Below are 18,145 nucleotides of genomic sequence, written 5' to 3' on the forward strand. Positions count from 1 at the left end.
GCAGCACTCTGAAGAGTGCATGCTTTTCTCCCAAATGCACTCCTTGACTCCAGCTTCCATCTCCACTCGGGCAGAAATGCCGTCAGATCTGCAGTTCCACCAGACAAGCCCCGCCTTCACAACTGGGCGAGGCCTTGCTTTGTAGAATGAGTTTACACATCGGGTACAGTTCTTACCAACCCATCCGACACCGCCAGAAGCTGTTGCCAAGTTGCCTAGACCGGGAGTGACATCTTACATACAAGTTTCCGGCTGCTTAATTTTCTAAGCCAGTTTGCGATGCTCCCATTGCTTTTGTGCAGGGACAGTGAACCCAGTATGACTTCACCCAGAGCAGAATCGCAGGGCACTCTTACCTGGGAACACCTAAGTAGAGCAAAGCTTCTAGCACATTCAGCAGGCTCACTTTTAAAGAACAACAGAATTAGCACCACTATCGGCATGCCAATTGATTAACAGCTTGGTAACAATCATTATTGATAAAAATCTATTAGGTTTGCTTATTTACTTATAAAATGAACAAGTGAACATGTTTGGGCTAAATTAAGCCATGTGTGGGTTTTCAAGAGGTAATGCCAAGTTGAATTTTTGTAGTGTTGAAAAGTGGATGCCACAGTTTCTCATTTCCATTGGTTTGGTTGGTGTTTGTTTGGGAGCTTTCCTGGGATTTTATGGCAGGGGACACTAGGAGAGAAGTCATGAAGGCTCCATTGACTGGGGACTCATAAGAACTGTCCCTTCCCCTAGCTGATGGCTTTGCCCCTGTCCCCATTAGAACTTCTGGCAGCCAAACCTCAAGAGACGGAGGTAGTGACTTGGTTATATGACTTGGTTATTGCTTATCATATTGGTGATTGTAGTTGACATGAGGTTGATGTTTTGGGAACAGTCAACTTGCTAAGTATTAAGCTCTCCGTCAATTGTTGGTGACCCTGGATGAAAGTATTTTAATAGATTCTATACATGAGGACTTATAGAGGTTGCTGGTAGAAAGGATGAATTTCAGTGGTGGTCATGAGATGTGAATTTTAGCAGGTGGTGGTGTTTGTCCAAAAAGGAAAGAGCTGTGTTACCAGAAAGCCATCCCTGCCTCTGTTGACTTGAGAATGCTGTCTTTAGGATGGCCCTCAGCTCTCTGTTACGGTTTGCATCTGAAATGTCCCTGCAAGGCCATATGCATGTGGCACTAATGTTATGCCAAGTGGTAGAATCCTGAGGAGGTCGAGCCTAGCGGAAGGAAGTGATGTTAGTGTGGGCATACCCGGAAAGAGGATATTGGAGCCCAGCCCCTTCCCTCTGTTTCACTTCCTGGCAGCCGTTACGTGGATAGTTTGCTGTACCACACATCTTTGCCACATTCTTAGCCTTGCCACAGCCCAGAGTGACAGGACCAAGAAACTATGAACTGAATGCCTGGAACCATCAGCTAACTCTGTCCTCTTTTCACATTATTGGTCTCAGATGCTTTTGTCCCAACCACAGGAAGCTGATGTACCACCAAGGCAAGTGTTTGCCCCTAAATGTCTCCTGAGTTCTTGGTCACTGCTGGCCCTACCTTCACCCAGTCCTTTGTTCTCCAGTCTTCAGCCGTGTGGAGCTCCTTGCCTCCCATCTGTCAGTGTAGACCCAGCTCAGGATGGGTATGGGTACCCAGGACCCTTCTCTGGGGGGGAATTATAACTGAGAAAAGCTAGTTGGTCTGGGACAGACGACTGAACTGAAGCAGTGCTGGAGCCTTCAGGAACCTTCAGCTCTAAGGAGGCTCTGCAGGGAGAAGAGAATAGAGCAGAGGCAGGAGAATTCTGTGATGAGAGAGATGAGAAACTAGTGAGAAATCATCATGCTTTTCTAATAGTCTGGCATTTTTATCCTTAGAAATCAAATTCATTTTAATAGTACAACATTCCTACCTACATTGCAATGTACTACGTCACAACCTATTTCTCTCTCTCTTTTTTTTTGTATCTAATTAGCTTTATTTTGGAACATTGTACAAACTCCAGTCTAAAAAAAAAATGTAGTGGTCATTGAGTTACACATGTTTAGGCTAAGAGAGGTGGCTCCCAGATTTGGTCTCCCTCTCTACACCACCAGTGTTGCTACAGTTCCTAACAAGAGAAAAAGGCCATTGTATTAGTCAGGGTTCTCAAAGTGAGCAGAACTGAGAGAATGAAGTGTGTGTGTGTGTGTGTGTGTGTGTGTGTGTGTGTGTGTGTGTGTGTGTAGAGGGGGATTTATTAGAATTGTAGACCGTGGTCCAAATATTCCAGCCATGGCTGTTCATGATAGAAGACCAAGGATCCAGTAGACCCTTGATCAGCCCACGAGACTGGATGTCTCAGCAGTCCCAGTCTGAACCTGGTGCTGGAGTTCTAGGGCATTCTTAAGTGAGCTTCTGGTTTTTAGTTCCCATTAGAATCCCAAAGAAGTAGGTCCTAATGCCAGCCCAGCAAGGAAAGCCTCAGCAACAGAGTGGATGGACTTGTCAGTGAGAGTGAGGGCAAGCAGGCAAAAAAGCTTCCTTCTTCCGTATCCCTTAAGAGGGGGGGGGGTGCCATCAGAATGTGTTAGATTTAGGATAGATCTTCCCACCCCAAATGATCCAGTCAGAAGATCTCTCAGAGGCCTGCCCTGCTGCTTGGGTTTTAGTTTATTTCAAATGTAGTCAAGTTGAAAACCACGATCAACCATCATGGCTGTGAAACATCTCGAGTCTTCCATCTTGATTAGGTCAGGCTGGGTGGTTCATCATCATGCATTTATGCTATATGTGTCTGCTCTGATTTAGTCCTCGTGATCTTATGATGAGTCTGAACACTTATGTAGCTTGCTTGGGAACCTTACAGAAGGGAAATGACAGAGCCACAGCTAGAGGGTCATGCCTTTCTGCCATGGCTGTAGAGGTACCCTGAGTGAGTGTGGGCAGCATCACCGCAGGCTTGGTTCAATGTACCACTAAAGAAGGGCGCTCAGGATGAGTGCCGTGAAGATAATGAGCAGTGATTGGCAGGAGGATCGGGCAAGCTCCCATGGTCTATCTTATCAAGCGTGGCAGGCCTTCATCTCATGTCAGTGATTTCTGCTTGTTTCACAATTACGAAAATAGTGAGAATGGCTAGAGAGAAGCTGCCTTTTCCTCTTCGTTTTCGCATCTCTCTTCTTCTTTTTCTTCTATGATTGTTGAGACAGGGTTTTACTATATAGCTGAGGTTAGCCTCAGGCTCACAATCATCCTGCCTCAGCCTCACAAGTTCTCGCAATTATGTCTAAGAAGACCTCTTCAAGCAGTGTTGTGACATGGGGGCAAAGCTCAAGTGCCGACCTACAGAGACGGGGTGCTTTGCTTTATACCTGGCCGCTGTCCAGTGAGACGTACGGTACAAGGACTCTCAGAAGGCATTCCCAGAACAGTGTGGTAGTCAGAGGCCAGAGAGCCAGCTACTCATCTCAAGCTGGTCTGTGATATGAGGGGCCACTTCTCAGGAGTGCTAGCCTTCTGTGACCTACCTACAAAACTCATAGCCATTCCTTCTACCCAGCACATGGCCCCCTGACAAACACCTCGAAGGAAGGACTACACCAACCCAGACTTTCTCCCAAAAGCCAGCTAGTCTGAAGTCTGTGGTTGCCTTCGGAACTAGATTCAAAGGGTGATGGGCATGCCGTGGTGAATGGGTCCCATTATTTTAAAACTAAGGATGGCTTTCACATTTCTCAAAGCCTTGTCACCCGCTTGTCCCTCTAATGCTCATAACTTGGTTTCTAGAAATCAAAGTGAGCAAGACTTTTACAGCTCTTCTTCCCAGAATATTTGTTCATACTCACTACTCCTAAGGCAAAGGATTTAGAGGGAGCATGTGGAGGACGATATGGAGTGTGAGATTATGATGGTATTAAAAGCCCGGTCTCCATCCCCAGCTCATTGAATAAGGGTCTTGTTTCATGAGTGCTGCTTATACTGCTCTGTGGGAGATCTTGGAAGCATCTTCTATGGTGTCTGTGCCTATGAGGATTTTTTTGCCTCTTCTATAAAATAGCATCCTGTCTGTCTGTCTATTTGTTATTATTAACATCCTGTCTGTCTGTCTTTTGTGTATCTTTTTATATTATATGTTCCTGTTTCTGTAGTTTGTACACATATGTGCGTTTGGAGAACAGAGGTGAACATGGGTATCTTTTTTCAGTCACAGTCTACCTTATTATATTTGAAGCCAGGGTCTCTCACTGGACCTGGAACTTGCTAATTGCTAGGCTAGCTGGCCAATGAGATCCAGATATCTACCTACCTCTCTACCTCTACTCTGGGTCATAGATGCTTGCTACCTTACCAGCTTTTTACGCTGATGCAGGGGATGCAAACTCAGGTCTGCATGCATGTGTGGTGGGTGCTTTACTGACTGGGCCATCCTCCAAGCCCTTCCTGACAGCTTTTATTTCTGTTGCCTGGTGAGTCACTTCTTCTGTTTCTGTTGGTCTAAAGGTGTCTGTGTGCCACTTCTGTAGTAAGGACTGGCTGGGTCTTTGTCTCTGTCCATGAGCAAAGAAATGCCTCAGAACCAAGGATCAGGGAGTCAGACTGTCTCCTAGGATGTCAGAAACTACACCCATAAAGTCTCACCAACATGACTGCCCACTACCCTCAGGGACACCTGTAAGCACTGATACACATATGCTCACAGGAGCACACATACATACACATAAATATATAAAAATAAATATTTCAATTGAAATATAATTACACCATTTTCTTCCTTCCCATTTCTCATACACACACACACACACACACACACACACACACACACACATATTCTTTTAAATCTACAAAATACTAGAAACTTACTGCTTCTGGGAGAAAAAAAAAGGGAAAAAAACCCACTTAAACTAGGCCTGTTATGCTCCTCCTCCTATACCCTAGACGTCCATAGCCTTAGTAGAATGTCCTCCTTCTCTTCTTAGGCAAATGTTGGGTACTTTCACCGGTGTTTAAAAGCAAGTGAACCTCAGAAACTGCTGGGCTATACCAGTTAAATAGAGCAGCATTGCAGGATATGCAAAGGTCCTTGCGCGGTTGCTGCTGTTGAGTTACACGCTCTGCAGCCGGCGTTGAGTCTCTGTTCAGTGTACTTCAGTGCTTCCTGCACGGCACATGGCTCAAGACCTGGAGGGCTTTTGACGTAGGTGGAGGCTGAGACACCCAGGAACCTACAGAGTGCCAGGGAAAGGTTTGAGAACAGTATTTAGGCAGGCACCGACACATCCCTTGGCTAGAGAGGTGCCTCCCATGGGACAGCGGCACAGAAAATGGTAGAGCAACGCTGCGGGGGGGAATCGGCTGGGAAAGCCTTGCCCTCTGGCTTCACCTGTGCCTTTGCCGAATTCTCCTGTGATAGGGAATTCCTTTGGCTTTTCCTTTCCCCTGCCAGAGAAGGATAGCTCCCAAGTGAGGGGCAATTCACTTGGCTCTGTCTTCAAGGGTGCTCTTCTGTGTATGCCTCAGAAAGGACAGCAGTTGACTGTCCCCAGGAGTGGCAGGAGCAATGGAAACAGCCAGTGTCCCACTGTGAGCCTTTCTCAGGGTGGTGAGGATTGGTGACGTGGTCACATGTGCTCTGTGCGTTCTGTCCCTCAGGTGCACCAGTACTATAGCTGCCTTCCAGAAGAGAAAGTCCCGTATGTCAACAGTCCTGGAGAGAAACTGCGAATCAAGCAGCTATTGCACCAGCTGCCGCCCCATGACAATGAGGTAAGGTGTTTGGAGGGGGCTTCTGCTGGACTGACCCTTTTCCTAATCATTGTGATCAGTAAGATTGCTGCCAAAAAAGCCATCTGGCCATTGATATGAAATTTTAGCTTCTTTAGTTAGAATGTAAAGAAACTGGCTGATAATTTGGGTGACCACTCCTTATCCCACCCCTCACCCCCCCATCCCCAAGAAAAGCGGTCTCACCCTGGACAGGGTTAGACTCCAAGCCTGGCGTGACTGAGTAGTACAGAAGCAGGGAGTGCTATTTGAAAGCCCGGGCCAGTGTTTTCTGACTGGAATGTGTCCTGCCAGTTGCTTGTGGGAGTTGGGAGGATGACTAAGGACTGCTTCAGGACTGGAAGGAACGCTGTGAGTCTCTCAGACTTTGAGGATTGTTTCCTAAGCAGTGAATGTACAGGTTCTCCGTGTCGAGGGCAGCCAAAGTTCCGGGTCTAGACTGGCAGCTCTCACCAGGACGTTTGTCAAGCCAGAGTCCACCTTGTCAGAGTCAGCCATCTGTATTTTGAGAGTAGTGTGAACGTGGACATTCCTTTTGTCTAGTTCCAGAAACAGAGCTCTGGAAGCAAGCGTTTATTTATTTGATTCTGAGTTTGGTTTTTTGAGAGCTGCTTTCACTTTATCCAGGATAACTTGGAACCCTCTCAGCAGCTCATGAACTCTTTCTCTCGCTCCTCCTCTTCCTGGGTGCTGGGCTACAGAGGCCCTCCCATGCCTGGCCATCGTTACTTATTATTGAAATCACATTGATCCTAAAGAAGAAATCTGAAAGGAAGCTTCTAAAAGATCGTGTGGGAGGAGATTAGGTTCCTAAGCTGGAAATTAATTTGTAGGTATCTGGTTTCAAAAATCAAGAATCCTATAGATTTTTACTATTTAGCTCTCTATTTAAAACAAAAGCATAATATTTAAATTGAAAGGAAAGAATTACCCCTGCAGAGAGCTGGACACTAGTTCCTACCAACTCATCCAATACATGAGCTGAGTCTCAGGTGACATATTTAGATAAAAGGGAATATTATTTTTTACATTTTTATGAGGTGTGTGTGTGTATGTGTGTAACACTCACATACCACATCATGTATGTGGAGGGCAGAGAACAACTTATGGGAATTGGTTTTCTCCTTCCACCATGTGGGTTTTGAGGATCAAACTCAAGCTGAGAAGATCATATTTTGCAGCAAGCATCTCTGCCTCCTGAGCAATGTCTTGCTGGCCTGGAAGGAGGCAATTGGCACTGCGAATGCTGAGGAACTGAGAGAGCAGATATTAGTCCAGCCCTCGTCCAACATGTGCAAAGCCCTGGGTTTAATCCTCAGCACTGCAAAACTAAATACATGAATCTGAAGAAGTGAGACAGTGTCCCAAAACCTGAAGCCGCTCCCTAGAAAGCGGCGTCTCTCTCTCCTACTGCCTATTTCAGAGTTCATAAAACAAACACAAAAGCTGACTCCTTTAAAGATGAAAGTAAACACTGTAACCGGATGCCTGGATAACGAATCTGGAGGTGAAAACGCAAGTTTTTACAAGCAGAAGGGGTGTGCCTGTTTTTAAAAGCATGCCCATAAAATGTCATCGCAACCATGTTTTGTGGGCTGTTAGGTTTCTAGAACATTCCCCTGAAGACTTTTCTTTTAACTGTCACTTGAGGGAGGGAATTGATCTGCCCTCGTAGTGGTTCGTTCCGTTTATGGGTAACTGAGCTTTCATTATGACTCCATGTGGGTAAGACGTGATACATGAGAGCCAGCGGACAAGATCTGCTCATCTGGCATGGGGACATGGCCTCTCCTGAAGGCAGAGGCTGACTCTAAAGCAAATGCTTGATCATCCTCCTCTTTTCATTTGGACAGCACAAATCTGAATAGACTTAGTTGCTCTGACTTTCAAATTAACTCACAGCAGTCCTAGTTGAGAGCTTTGCTTGTTATTTTCTTAATGAAAAAATCGTCTGCACAGTGTAGTCAACATATCTGTAGTCTGATATCTGAATTACTCCAGAAAAAAAAAATCATGAGACGCATGGGACCACCTTTCCCAAAGGAAGGTATAAGTATGGCTTGGGTGGGGTGTGAACATGGCAATAAATGAAATTGAATGTGTGATGAGAGCCTGGTTCCTTTTACATTACATGTTCTCTTCGTGATGCAGTGATGGGACAAGGAAGAAGTCTCAGTCTGGTCCTGGCAGGTCTCCGAATATCACTACAGCCCATTGTGTTCTCCCACCGTCAGTAAGCACATCCGTTTTAGCATCTCCTGGAGATGCAGTGGTCGGCTGGGATCTAACAGTATGGTTTTGTTCTGTTTGAGAGTTACCTTCCCAGCTTTGCGGCTGACTGACTTCTCTCTATGTAGTAATAACCTGTTTTCCTTTTAAGTAAATGCATCCAAGTTTCTTGAAGTGAGTCATATTTAAAAGTATTGTCGATAAATAATAGTTCAGGATCATGGCACGATCACCAAGTGCAGAAACGATGGGACAGAGTGGCAGATCCCAGACGCAGGTGCCTTTGCTGTCCTCCCTTGATTCTTCGACACTCTGCGTTATAAAAAGAAGGAAGTCTCTTTCTCATATTGTCACATTAGAGTCCAGACAAATGCCTGCCTGTTCTCACATCCCAGAGCAGTTTGGAGAACAGGTGATGTGCGTATCTGACAACCAGATCGGGGCCATTCTTTGGTGCAGGGCTCGTTCACATAGACACGGACACATGAAACCTTCAGCTCCTTACAGTTTGTAAGGAGAATGTTCCAGGAAATTGCCGTCTCTGAGCCACTCTTGGTGACTTCCGTGTGAGTGTGGGGAGAGTGTGAAGGACAAGGAGCAGTTCTCAAATGTCTCTCCTTCCGGAGGCATGGACTCCAGAGTTCACAGCCTGCAGACTTCCCTTTGCTTATCACCCGTCTTGGTGCTGGCTCACCTTAAGTAGCTCCAAGCTGTGAGCCCTGCAGAGGGACAACAGTACTTCCCCCCTGGAGCGATGAAGCCTCCTCCACGCTGTCCTCTCTGTGTTCAGGTTCGATACTGCAACTCCCTGGATGAGGAAGAGAAGAGGGAGCTGAAGCTGTTCAGCAACCAGAGGAAACGTGAGAATTTGGGCCGAGGGAACGTCAGACCCTTCCCCGTTACCATGACAGGAGCCATTTGTGAACAGGTGAGGATGGATTGGAGCCGGGAAGAAGTTCATTCTCCAGTCGTTTTATCGAATACCTGGTATGTGCTCAGCCCTCTTTTAGGTCTCAAAGATACAGCAGTTAGCAAAAGACACAAAAGCTTTGCCTTTTTCACATAAATAACTATGCACCAGGGGAGGTCATCCAATAATAAATTAAGTCAGTAAAATAGAAAAGCTGCTGCAGAAGGGGGCCAGGAAGGGCTAGAAAGGTGTGATGACTGCAGTCTCAAGGGTCATGGAAGAGCAAAGGCATGCAGAGGTGTGCAGAAGAGACGTGCAGATCCTGAGCATGAGAAACAACTAGCATGGGGACCTTAAGGCAGGAGGGTAGCTCCTGTGGACAAGAGACAGTGGTCTGTGACTGGATCAGGGGGACTAAAGGACCGGGATGTGCTGATCATGGCAGAGTTCATGGAGAGCCATGTAAAGAACTGGAAGGACCAGACAGGGTCATGCCTTTATCCTTTGATCTAGACCACGAGTCAGTCTCTCATCCAGGATCATCGCAACATGGATAACCTTTAAAGGATGGTGTGAGGGATGATACCTGAATTCTTCTGAGTTTGAGGGTTCTTTGTCAAAGTCTGAGAGACCCCATGCCATCTCCTCGGCACCTCATTGAGTTGAAGGATCTGGAGTTACCTTCTGCCTGCTCTGCTGTAGCAATGCGTAGGGTGTGGTAGAGGAGATTGCTAAAGCCGGACAGGTCTATCACCTGCCTGGGCCAACCTGCTTTCCAGGGAAGACCACCATGTCTTACCCTCAGAACCTAGCTCTGTATTTTAATCCCAGCGGTAAGCATGAGTCGTCTGTGATTTCTGACTTGTATATCCTATGGTACTTTTCAATCAAGATTATATGAAGAGATGCTGTAGGGAGCTAAAACTCATGCCTAAAAGGCATAGGGAAGAGGGAGAAGCAATTTAAGAGTGAGTGGACTATATGTACCCTCTACCCTCCTGTTCAGTAGTCCAGGCCACTACCCCAGCCAAGCCCTCTCTCTGTGGCCTTTCCTGCCAGTGTTATGTGGCTATGCCTTTGCATGAACTTTGGGATATGTAGGAAATGGTTAGGCCTTTTCCCCATGCTTTATAAGTTGACTTGTTGACTGCAGATCTCACCTACCCCGTAAACTACCATGAGGTAGGATGTCTCTCTGTATGCTGTCTATGTCTTATTACCATTAGTTAATAAAGAAGCTGATTTTGGGCAATTCTCAGGCAGAATAGAGCCAGGTGGAAAACTCAAATAGAGATAAAGGGTGGAAAATGTCAGAGTCAGGGAGATGCCATGTAGCTGCCAAAGGAGAAAGATGTCAAAACATTACTGATAAGCCACAGCCACATGGTGATAACAAATTAGTAAAAATGGGTTAATTTAATTAAGTTGTGAGAGCTAGTTAATAATAGCCTGAGCTAATAGTCCAAACAGTTTGTAATTAAAATAAGTTTCTGTGTGATTACTCGGAACTGGGCAGCTGGGAAACGAAAGCACAGCCTCCAGTTACACTACCATGCTGAGAATCCATCCCACACCTTCATGTTTCTCATTCCCTGTTACTTAAGTTGTCTTACTTAGGCCCTGGGGTGGGGGCTCCTAGGAAGAACAAGGTAAATGTGCCCTACCAGGTATGTAAAAAGCAGGGGACACACTAACTATTATGCATATCACGCCCTCGGAGCTAGCTGTTGGTAGTCGTTGGATGCCATTCTTACACAGCTGATGTTGATGCTGTTTCTGTTTGCCTTGCAGTGCGGAGGGCAGATTAAGGGTGGGGACATTGCTGTGTTCGCATCACGTGCTGGCCACGGCATCTGCTGGCATCCACCCTGCTTTATATGCACCGTCTGCAACGAGCTTTTGGTTGACTTGATCTACTTTTACCAAGATGGGAAGATCTACTGTGGTAGGCACCATGCTGAGTGCCTGAAGCCGCGCTGTGCAGCCTGTGATGAGGTCAGAGCCCCATCCGTGTGGGAAGAGTTTAACTTTCCTGGTATATCCGTGGGAAGTAGAAATGGTACCTTCCGTGTCATGACGTCTGTTTCTCTCTGTCTGCATCTCTCCCTCCCTCTGTCTGCATCTCTCTCCCCCCCTTCTGTGTCATGACGTCTGTTTCTCTGTCTGCATCTCTCTCTCCCCCCCTTCCGTGTCATGACGTCTGTTTCTCTCTGTCTGCATCTCTCTCTCCTCCCCCCCTTCCGTGTCATGACGTCTGTTTCTCTCTGTCTGCATCTCTCTCTCCTCACCCCCCCCCCCATAGACTATTTCCAGTATTCTTACCTGCCCCACGATCCCTCTGTTGTATTACACATACACATGGCCTTTGGCTTCCCATATGGGGAAACAACCTTAGCTGACTCTACCCTCTTATGTTAACCCTTTCCAGAGAGAACCATCACCCATATCCCAATCATGGTGGACCTGGCATCTGGCGTATGACCCATAACACTCAGCATGGTGGATTCCGGGTCTCCCGTGTAAGAACAGGGTGAAGAACCACATACTACAACCATCGAAGTCCTCAAATGCCATGCAGCTAACTTACAGTTAAATATATAGACACTCACACATAAATAAATAAAAATATAAAGGAACTATTGAGCAACTTTAGATTCCAGCTAAAAACCTACAAAGTCCTCATCAGAGATAGAACTCCATTTCTAGAAAATTCTCTGGAACAATTGATTAGTGAGAGGAAGAAAATGGATGATGGTGTTTGATTTTTTTTTCCCTACAAATGTTTTGGAGATCAGTGGGTAACTGTCTGGATGTTTCCACCCCTGGCACCATAGGTGTTTGAAAGCATTGTGGTAAGACATCAGAATGTCTACCTGCCAGCTCCACCAGGACAAGGCCAGTTGTCCATTCAAACTGCCTAAGGGCTTCAGTTTTTCTAGAGACCTGGTGGGCCTTTGCTAATGTGAATTCTGATAGTAAAGTTGAGGCGCTCAACTCCCTGGCCCTTGTTAAAAAAGCGAACACAGGTCAAACTCTGGGACTCTAGGCAGCCCCTTCGCCTTCTGCCTCAAGTGCACAAGTGCACACCACAAAGTTGAACAAGCACCACTGCTACCTGATCGCAAATCATGTTCACAACCATGAACAGTCAGCACCCTCCATCCACTCGATGCTCTTCTCCTCTTAACCCCATCGCCCAGCCCTGTCCCTGTCTGGATTCACAAGTGCTAGCATCTCATATACATCAAATCTTCTCACGTTTCCTTCTGCCTCTGGATTCTTCCACCTAGTGTGATGGTTTCAAAGTCAATTTCTGGTGTAGTAAATATTAGCATCCCATCCCTCTCCGTGGCTGAGCACGAATTGCATTACTCTCTATGAACAGTTTTATGCACATATCACATTTGGCTTTGCCATTTAGTAACTGGTGTGCATTTGTTTCTGCTGTTAACCATGATGAACAATGTCACTGATGTGTGCATTTCCAGATGCACATAAATTTTAAAATTTGAATGCTTTTTATGGTAATTCTAAGCCTAAATTTTGAAGGAAGGCAAAGCTATCTGCTAAAGCAGCTGTCCCACCTTCCATTCTTATTGCCAAGGTAAGATAATTCCAGCTCCTACACCTGCAATTGTATTGTTTTTTATTGTACCCAACCTAACAGGTATAAAATAAGGCCACAGTTATATTTTAATGTATAATTATCTAGCCATTCATAATGTTGAGTACCTTATAAATATTTTTGTCTATTATAGTAATAGACAAATAATAATAATTTGTTTATACTAATAAACAAACATTTTGTTTATTAATTTTGGGAGGAAGAACTATGGGTTGTAAGCCTTTGCTCATTTTTCACAGTCAGATGAATTTTTTTCTACTTGTGAGGGTTGCTCATATGATCTGGATGTAAGTCCATTGTCAGGAGCATGGTTCACAGAGATGGTCTCCCATTCACTTTGTATTTTTCCTTTCTTACTGATATTCTTCAAAGCATGAAGGTGTTTATTTTGATGAAGTCCACATGATCTATTGTTTACAGATTGTTATACACATTTATGTTGCCATGACTGTGAAACAATTACTCAGACCAAGGTCAAGAAGATTTACAGCTTTCGTTTCTTTGAAGGCCTTCATCACTTTTCCTGTTAGCTCACTGATCCCCCTTGAGTTACTTTTTGTTTATGGTGGGAGGGAGGGATTCAACTGATGGTTTTCCGTGAGATTTCTAGTTGTCCCAGCCCTATGTGTTAGAGTCTATTTTACCATAGTTGATCTTAGCACCAACTTTGACAACCAAATTGATTCACGGACTCTTAATTCAGAGAGTGCATCTATATGTTAGTTTTTATGACAACACCACACTAAACTGATTATTGTAGCATCATAACAATTTTGAAATATATGCTTTTAAGTTTCAAACAACTCTGATGGGTCAAAACATGAAATACTTCTCAGGACCAGGAAAGTATTAGACATGGTGATGACCAATTCTGAGGCACGGGGAAGTGTTAAGAACCATGGCCACCTGGCCACATGGCCTCTCGTCTGGAAGCAGCAGTCACTTTTCTTAGCTGAGGATTATTATCATACTAAATGCATTCCAAGCATTGCCCAATTTGATGTTTTCAAGAAGAAAAAGAAGAGAGTTCCAAGGATTCATATGACATTCCCCATTTTAGAAAACCCTGTGCCTCAGCCAAATGAAGCTGGTGTGTGGAAGCTATTCTTCCCAAGGGAGACCATTCGCTTTCCACCAAAATGTGTCAGTGTAGTGAATTGTGCTTCAGGTATGAGCTGGTATGTGTGGGGTTAGCTTACGGACGTGCAGTGCTGCTTGTCAGCTTAGAGGTCACCCCTGCTTTCTCACTCTCTCCGCTGTGTCGTCACCGTGAGCCCTGGACACTGACCAGTGACTTTCCCGTCTCCAGATCATCTTTGCAGACGAGTGCACGGAAGCTGAGGGGCGGCACTGGCACATGCGACATTTCTGCTGCTTTGAGTGTGAGACTGTGCTGGGGGGCCAGCGCTACATCATGAAGGAAGGGAGGCCCTACTGCTGCCACTGCTTCGAGTCCCTGTACGCAGAATACTGTGACACCTGTGCCCAGCATATAGGTAAGGCCATGTTTGGCGCTCAGCTTGATCCTTCTGAGATGAGTTCCACCTTGTGTCTGACACAGTTAGAATCCCTTTGGTTATAAATAATAATAATAATAATTAAAACCAACTCCTGCCAGCTTCAGTGAAAGGGAGTTTTTGGATATTTTACCAGAAAAGCCAAAGAGTATTTGGCCTCAGGTAGAGGTAAATGAAGGGTTAAAAATAATGCCTGTTGTTTTGTTTTTCTCTGTGTCAGTTCAGTTTGCCTTCTCTTGGCATCTTTAGGAGCAAATGATGTTCACAGGGTGGTTGAAATGTTGTTCTGGTTATACATAGTCTTTATGTTCTCAAGAGGAGGAAGGAATTGACACACCAGTTTCCTGTTAGTTCCTCTGGATGGGACCTTATCAGTCCTGACTTGACCCTCCATCTACCTTCAAGTAGGACTTTGTGGTGTACTTTTCCACTCTCAGGAAAAAGTGTGAAGTCCCAAAGGGAAAATGTGGGGGACATGGACATAACCCTCCACAACATTTTAGAAAAAATCAGGAATGGGCAGAGGGAAGAATGGGGTGGGATCCTTTGGTAATGAGGGATGGCCACTGGCTTCCAGCAAGTCTGCCTTCTAGAGACTCACCAACAGTGAACCTAGGCAAAGGCAGAGCAAAATGAACAGTTTACAAACTGTGTGTCCCCAGTTCACGGCAGATTGAAGGAGGTGAGAATCCTTCCCATTCGTTCAGCCCTTCAGCAGGTCAGCTTCATCAGATGGGCTTTTGCCTTGCCTTTTCTGGTGCCTTGGGAATGGACAGCACTGTTTAAGAAATGGTGGCAGTGGACAAATATTGATGGTCTTTCTGTGGTCACAAAACTCCAAGAAGCCTGTTTGGAAGCTGCCAATATCATACCTGCGGTGAGGAGATGCAGAGACTCCCCTCTCATGGCTCCATTTTGCTCTACTTCGCTTTTGTAAGGATTCAAAGGAAGCAGCCTTTTCCCTGGGGTTCATCAGAAATGAGAGCTCTCACAGTGCCTTCTAGACTTAGGTGATGGCAAGACCCTTTCCCCAAAGTGCCTTCCCCTCTCACCAAATGCCACCTTGACCAGGTGCCCAGAAACCGTTCTGTTTCTAGGATTGTCACATTCAGACATGCTGATATGTGTGTGTGTGTGTGTGTGTGTGTGTGTGTGTGTGTGTGTGTGTGTGCTTTTAATTAGGAAGTAGGGATCTAAGCTGTGAGACAGGGAAGTGGGTGGGGCCATCGCAGAGACTGTGGTGTGTTGTATTGACTCCAGGCTGTGAATGGGTGGGTTTCAGTGCTTACCCAGGTGGGAAAGACGGAGCATTAGACACTTAACCCACAACATCGACACCATCTTCTGACAGCTCTTCTGTGTCCTTTCCCTTCCCACAGAGGCCAAAAGCCTAGCCACAAATGGCTACTTAAGCGTTTTCTCCCAGAAGCTGGGAGAGAAAACTCTGTTTATGACTGTCTTGTGTGTACCTCAAACGGCTCCTCAGTCTTCCGTCTTCCTTCAGCTGTCCACAGCTTTTATTGGCATCCTCCTTTCCTCTCGAACCCATAAAAGGCACCCGTCTGTATTTTACTAGAAAAGGTGACTGCTGTGGTCTGCAGTCTGTCTGCTGCAATAGTTAAGTTGCTGTCCCTGATTTTTTTTTTACATCTACTTTTCTGCAAAATGTCATATCCCTAGGACAGCGAGATCCTGCTGTGTGTATCATGTGTACCCCAGCCATCAATGCCACACCTCAGCCCATACTGTACAAATATTCCATATTTATGCAGCTGTTCAGAGCAGATCCTACATCAGGCAGCCGTTACCAAGGCAACAGGACTCTTGCTTGTGCATAGCAGAGTAAACAGTCTTATAAACAGATGAGGCCGTGGTGGCAGCAGATGCATGCTCCTTTAGAGAGGGCTTAGAGGGCTTTGAGGGGGGATTTTTTTTAAGGCATGCTTAGATGTTGAACACAGAGCCCTTTTCCAGATGTTTGGAGTTCAGGAGCAGTTCAGAGGGCCATCTGACATCAGTGGTGTTTATCAGAGGCAATGTTCAGCTGCCTGCCTGGCTGCTTTGTAATTTGCCGCCCCTGCATTCCCCCACTCCCCACCCTGTCCTGTGAGCCCCCATTCCAGAAATCTTGGCCCTCTTCTAACACCTCTGAGCCCACCCCCATGCTCCCATGCAGTGTGGTGGTGGACAGGGCAGGGGACCTGACCTTCCAAGTTCTTGGTGGAGCATGGGCAAGGACGCAGCTGTGGGATACCACACTAAGTAACTGCATGTCACCAATGATCCCGGGCAGCTGAAGATACCAAAATGAGCTCTCGACACAGAGAAGAAAATCTGCAGAGGAGGAAAGAGAAGCCATCTCGGGGTTTGTTTCTGGATAGCATCTAGGCAGTGGCCCTCTGCAAAGAGAGAACTAGGCTTTCAGACCTAATAAAACCAAAGGAAAGACAGTTTCAGTGACTAGCAGGCTGAGACGAAGCATTCACAACAGGCTAGTCTCATCTCTGTGCCTCTGCTGGGGAAAGCAAGGCCTAGAGTTGAAATAGGCCTTGGCCCACACTGATGGAAAGCACAGAATTAAGATTCAAACTCAGCAGATGGGCCTCAGCAGTTTCACAGCCCCCGGAAGTGGCGGAGCTGGGCTGACTCCGCTCTCAGCACGTTTTCCTACATCCCATTGTAGTCCGTTGCTTCCCCCTTAGACCTGGGCAGAAGCATTAGCTGGAGCCCCAGCATAGAGATATCTATTCCCAGCCCCATCCCAGCTTTCCATCCTCAGTCTCCCTGGGAATGCTGGCGGTCATGGGGGTAGAGTTAGGTACACAGTGCCCTTCTCAAATGGGGTTGCCACGTAACAGCTCTTGTCCTCATGGAGTTTCCCTCTTATTGTCCATAGGGATTAGTGCCTACATGAAGAGACACTTCCTTCCCCAGTTTGGGGAACATCTAGTGGGAGAAGAATCTGCCTCCTTCACACCTGTCTCTGAGCTCTAGTAACACGAGTAGAACCTGCTAGGAATAAGCTGCTTCCTACAGCGCTCTGGTCCCAGCAATCAGTTCCCTCCCAGTTCTTGGTTTATCCCTCTCTAGAAAGGAGTGTGGATGTCACACTTTGAAAATCCAGGCCATGAAACTCTGGCCACCAAAAATAGAAGTTTGTTTTAGTGCTGTGGGGATACCTTTATCATCACGCACTTCAGTCTTATGAGATCGGTTCCTGCCCACAGGAATCCCAAGGGTCGATATTCTAATAGGCTGTCCCCTGGGCAGGGACTCCAACTGCCTGCTTATTGCCTGTTATAGCTCTCTTAGAAGCAGCCCCAGGTATCCCTCTCACTGCCCTTTGCTGGTTATGAGCCATCCCTAGACCAGAACCCAGGACTAGAAGATACTGTTAACTACTAACCAAGGTTTGTTCCAAGGGTGATTTCAGTGCCCTAAGCTAATGGCTTGGCCCAGAGATGGCGCCCCCAAGGGAAGCACCCTCTTTCCATCAAAAGAGGCCAGAGGAACTAGTAAGAAGCAAGAGAAGGATTGAAGGGATGTGGGAGGCTTCCTACACACGGGACTATGACAGCCGAGTTCTGCCATGAAGGAACTGTGCTTCCTCTTTTCCTGATGACACTGGGTTCAGATTGTGTGCCAACAGGATGACATTTTTTGCAAACATACCCATGTTTTTTCCTTATCAAGAGTAAGCAGGATTTACCCCACTGAGAGTTGGAGCCCACTTCTCCCTTCCCACTTCTTGCCTTTCCACTGACTTAGTCTGTTCAGAACCACAGGGTGGGCAGTTTCTAAACAGTGCAAACATTCCTCACAGCTCTGAAGGATGTGAAGGCCATGGTCAAAGACCTGACAGATTTGGTGTCTGGGAAGGTCCACTTTTAGGCTAAGAGCTGGTATCTCATTATGTCACCATATGAGGGGGTGAACAAGTTCCCTCGGGTCTCTTTTGCAAGGATATGGATTCATTCATCTGGACAGAACCTTCATGATTGAATTAACTCTCAGAAGATCCTACTTCCTAATACTAGCATGGGTGGGAATTAGGAATTGAACATGGAGTTTGAAGGAGAAACAGATACACTATAGTATCCAAC

The 18,145-nt window shown here is 46.1% G+C and overlaps 1 protein-coding gene across 5 annotated transcripts in view; it reads left to right on the forward strand.

Moving 5' to 3' along the window:
- Window positions 1–18,145, forward strand: part of Prickle2 (prickle planar cell polarity protein 2) — a 339,873-nt gene that overhangs the window by 280,571 nt on the left and 41,157 nt on the right. For all 5 annotated transcript variants that reach the window (XM_075983447.1, XM_075983450.1, XM_075983446.1 and 2 more), the window contains 4 exons: window positions 5,630–5,743; window positions 8,781–8,918; window positions 10,692–10,895; window positions 13,835–14,021. In XM_075983447.1, coding sequence (XP_075839562.1) covers window positions 5,630–5,743; window positions 8,781–8,918; window positions 10,692–10,895; window positions 13,835–14,021 — 643 coding nt within the window. The remainder of the gene's footprint in view (window positions 1–5,629; window positions 5,744–8,780; window positions 8,919–10,691; window positions 10,896–13,834; window positions 14,022–18,145) is intronic.

The sequence above is a fragment of the Microtus pennsylvanicus genome, chromosome 8 (genome assembly GCF_037038515.1).
Source record: "Microtus pennsylvanicus isolate mMicPen1 chromosome 8, mMicPen1.hap1, whole genome shotgun sequence".
In the NCBI taxonomy this organism is placed as follows: domain Eukaryota; kingdom Metazoa; phylum Chordata; class Mammalia; order Rodentia; family Cricetidae; genus Microtus; species Microtus pennsylvanicus.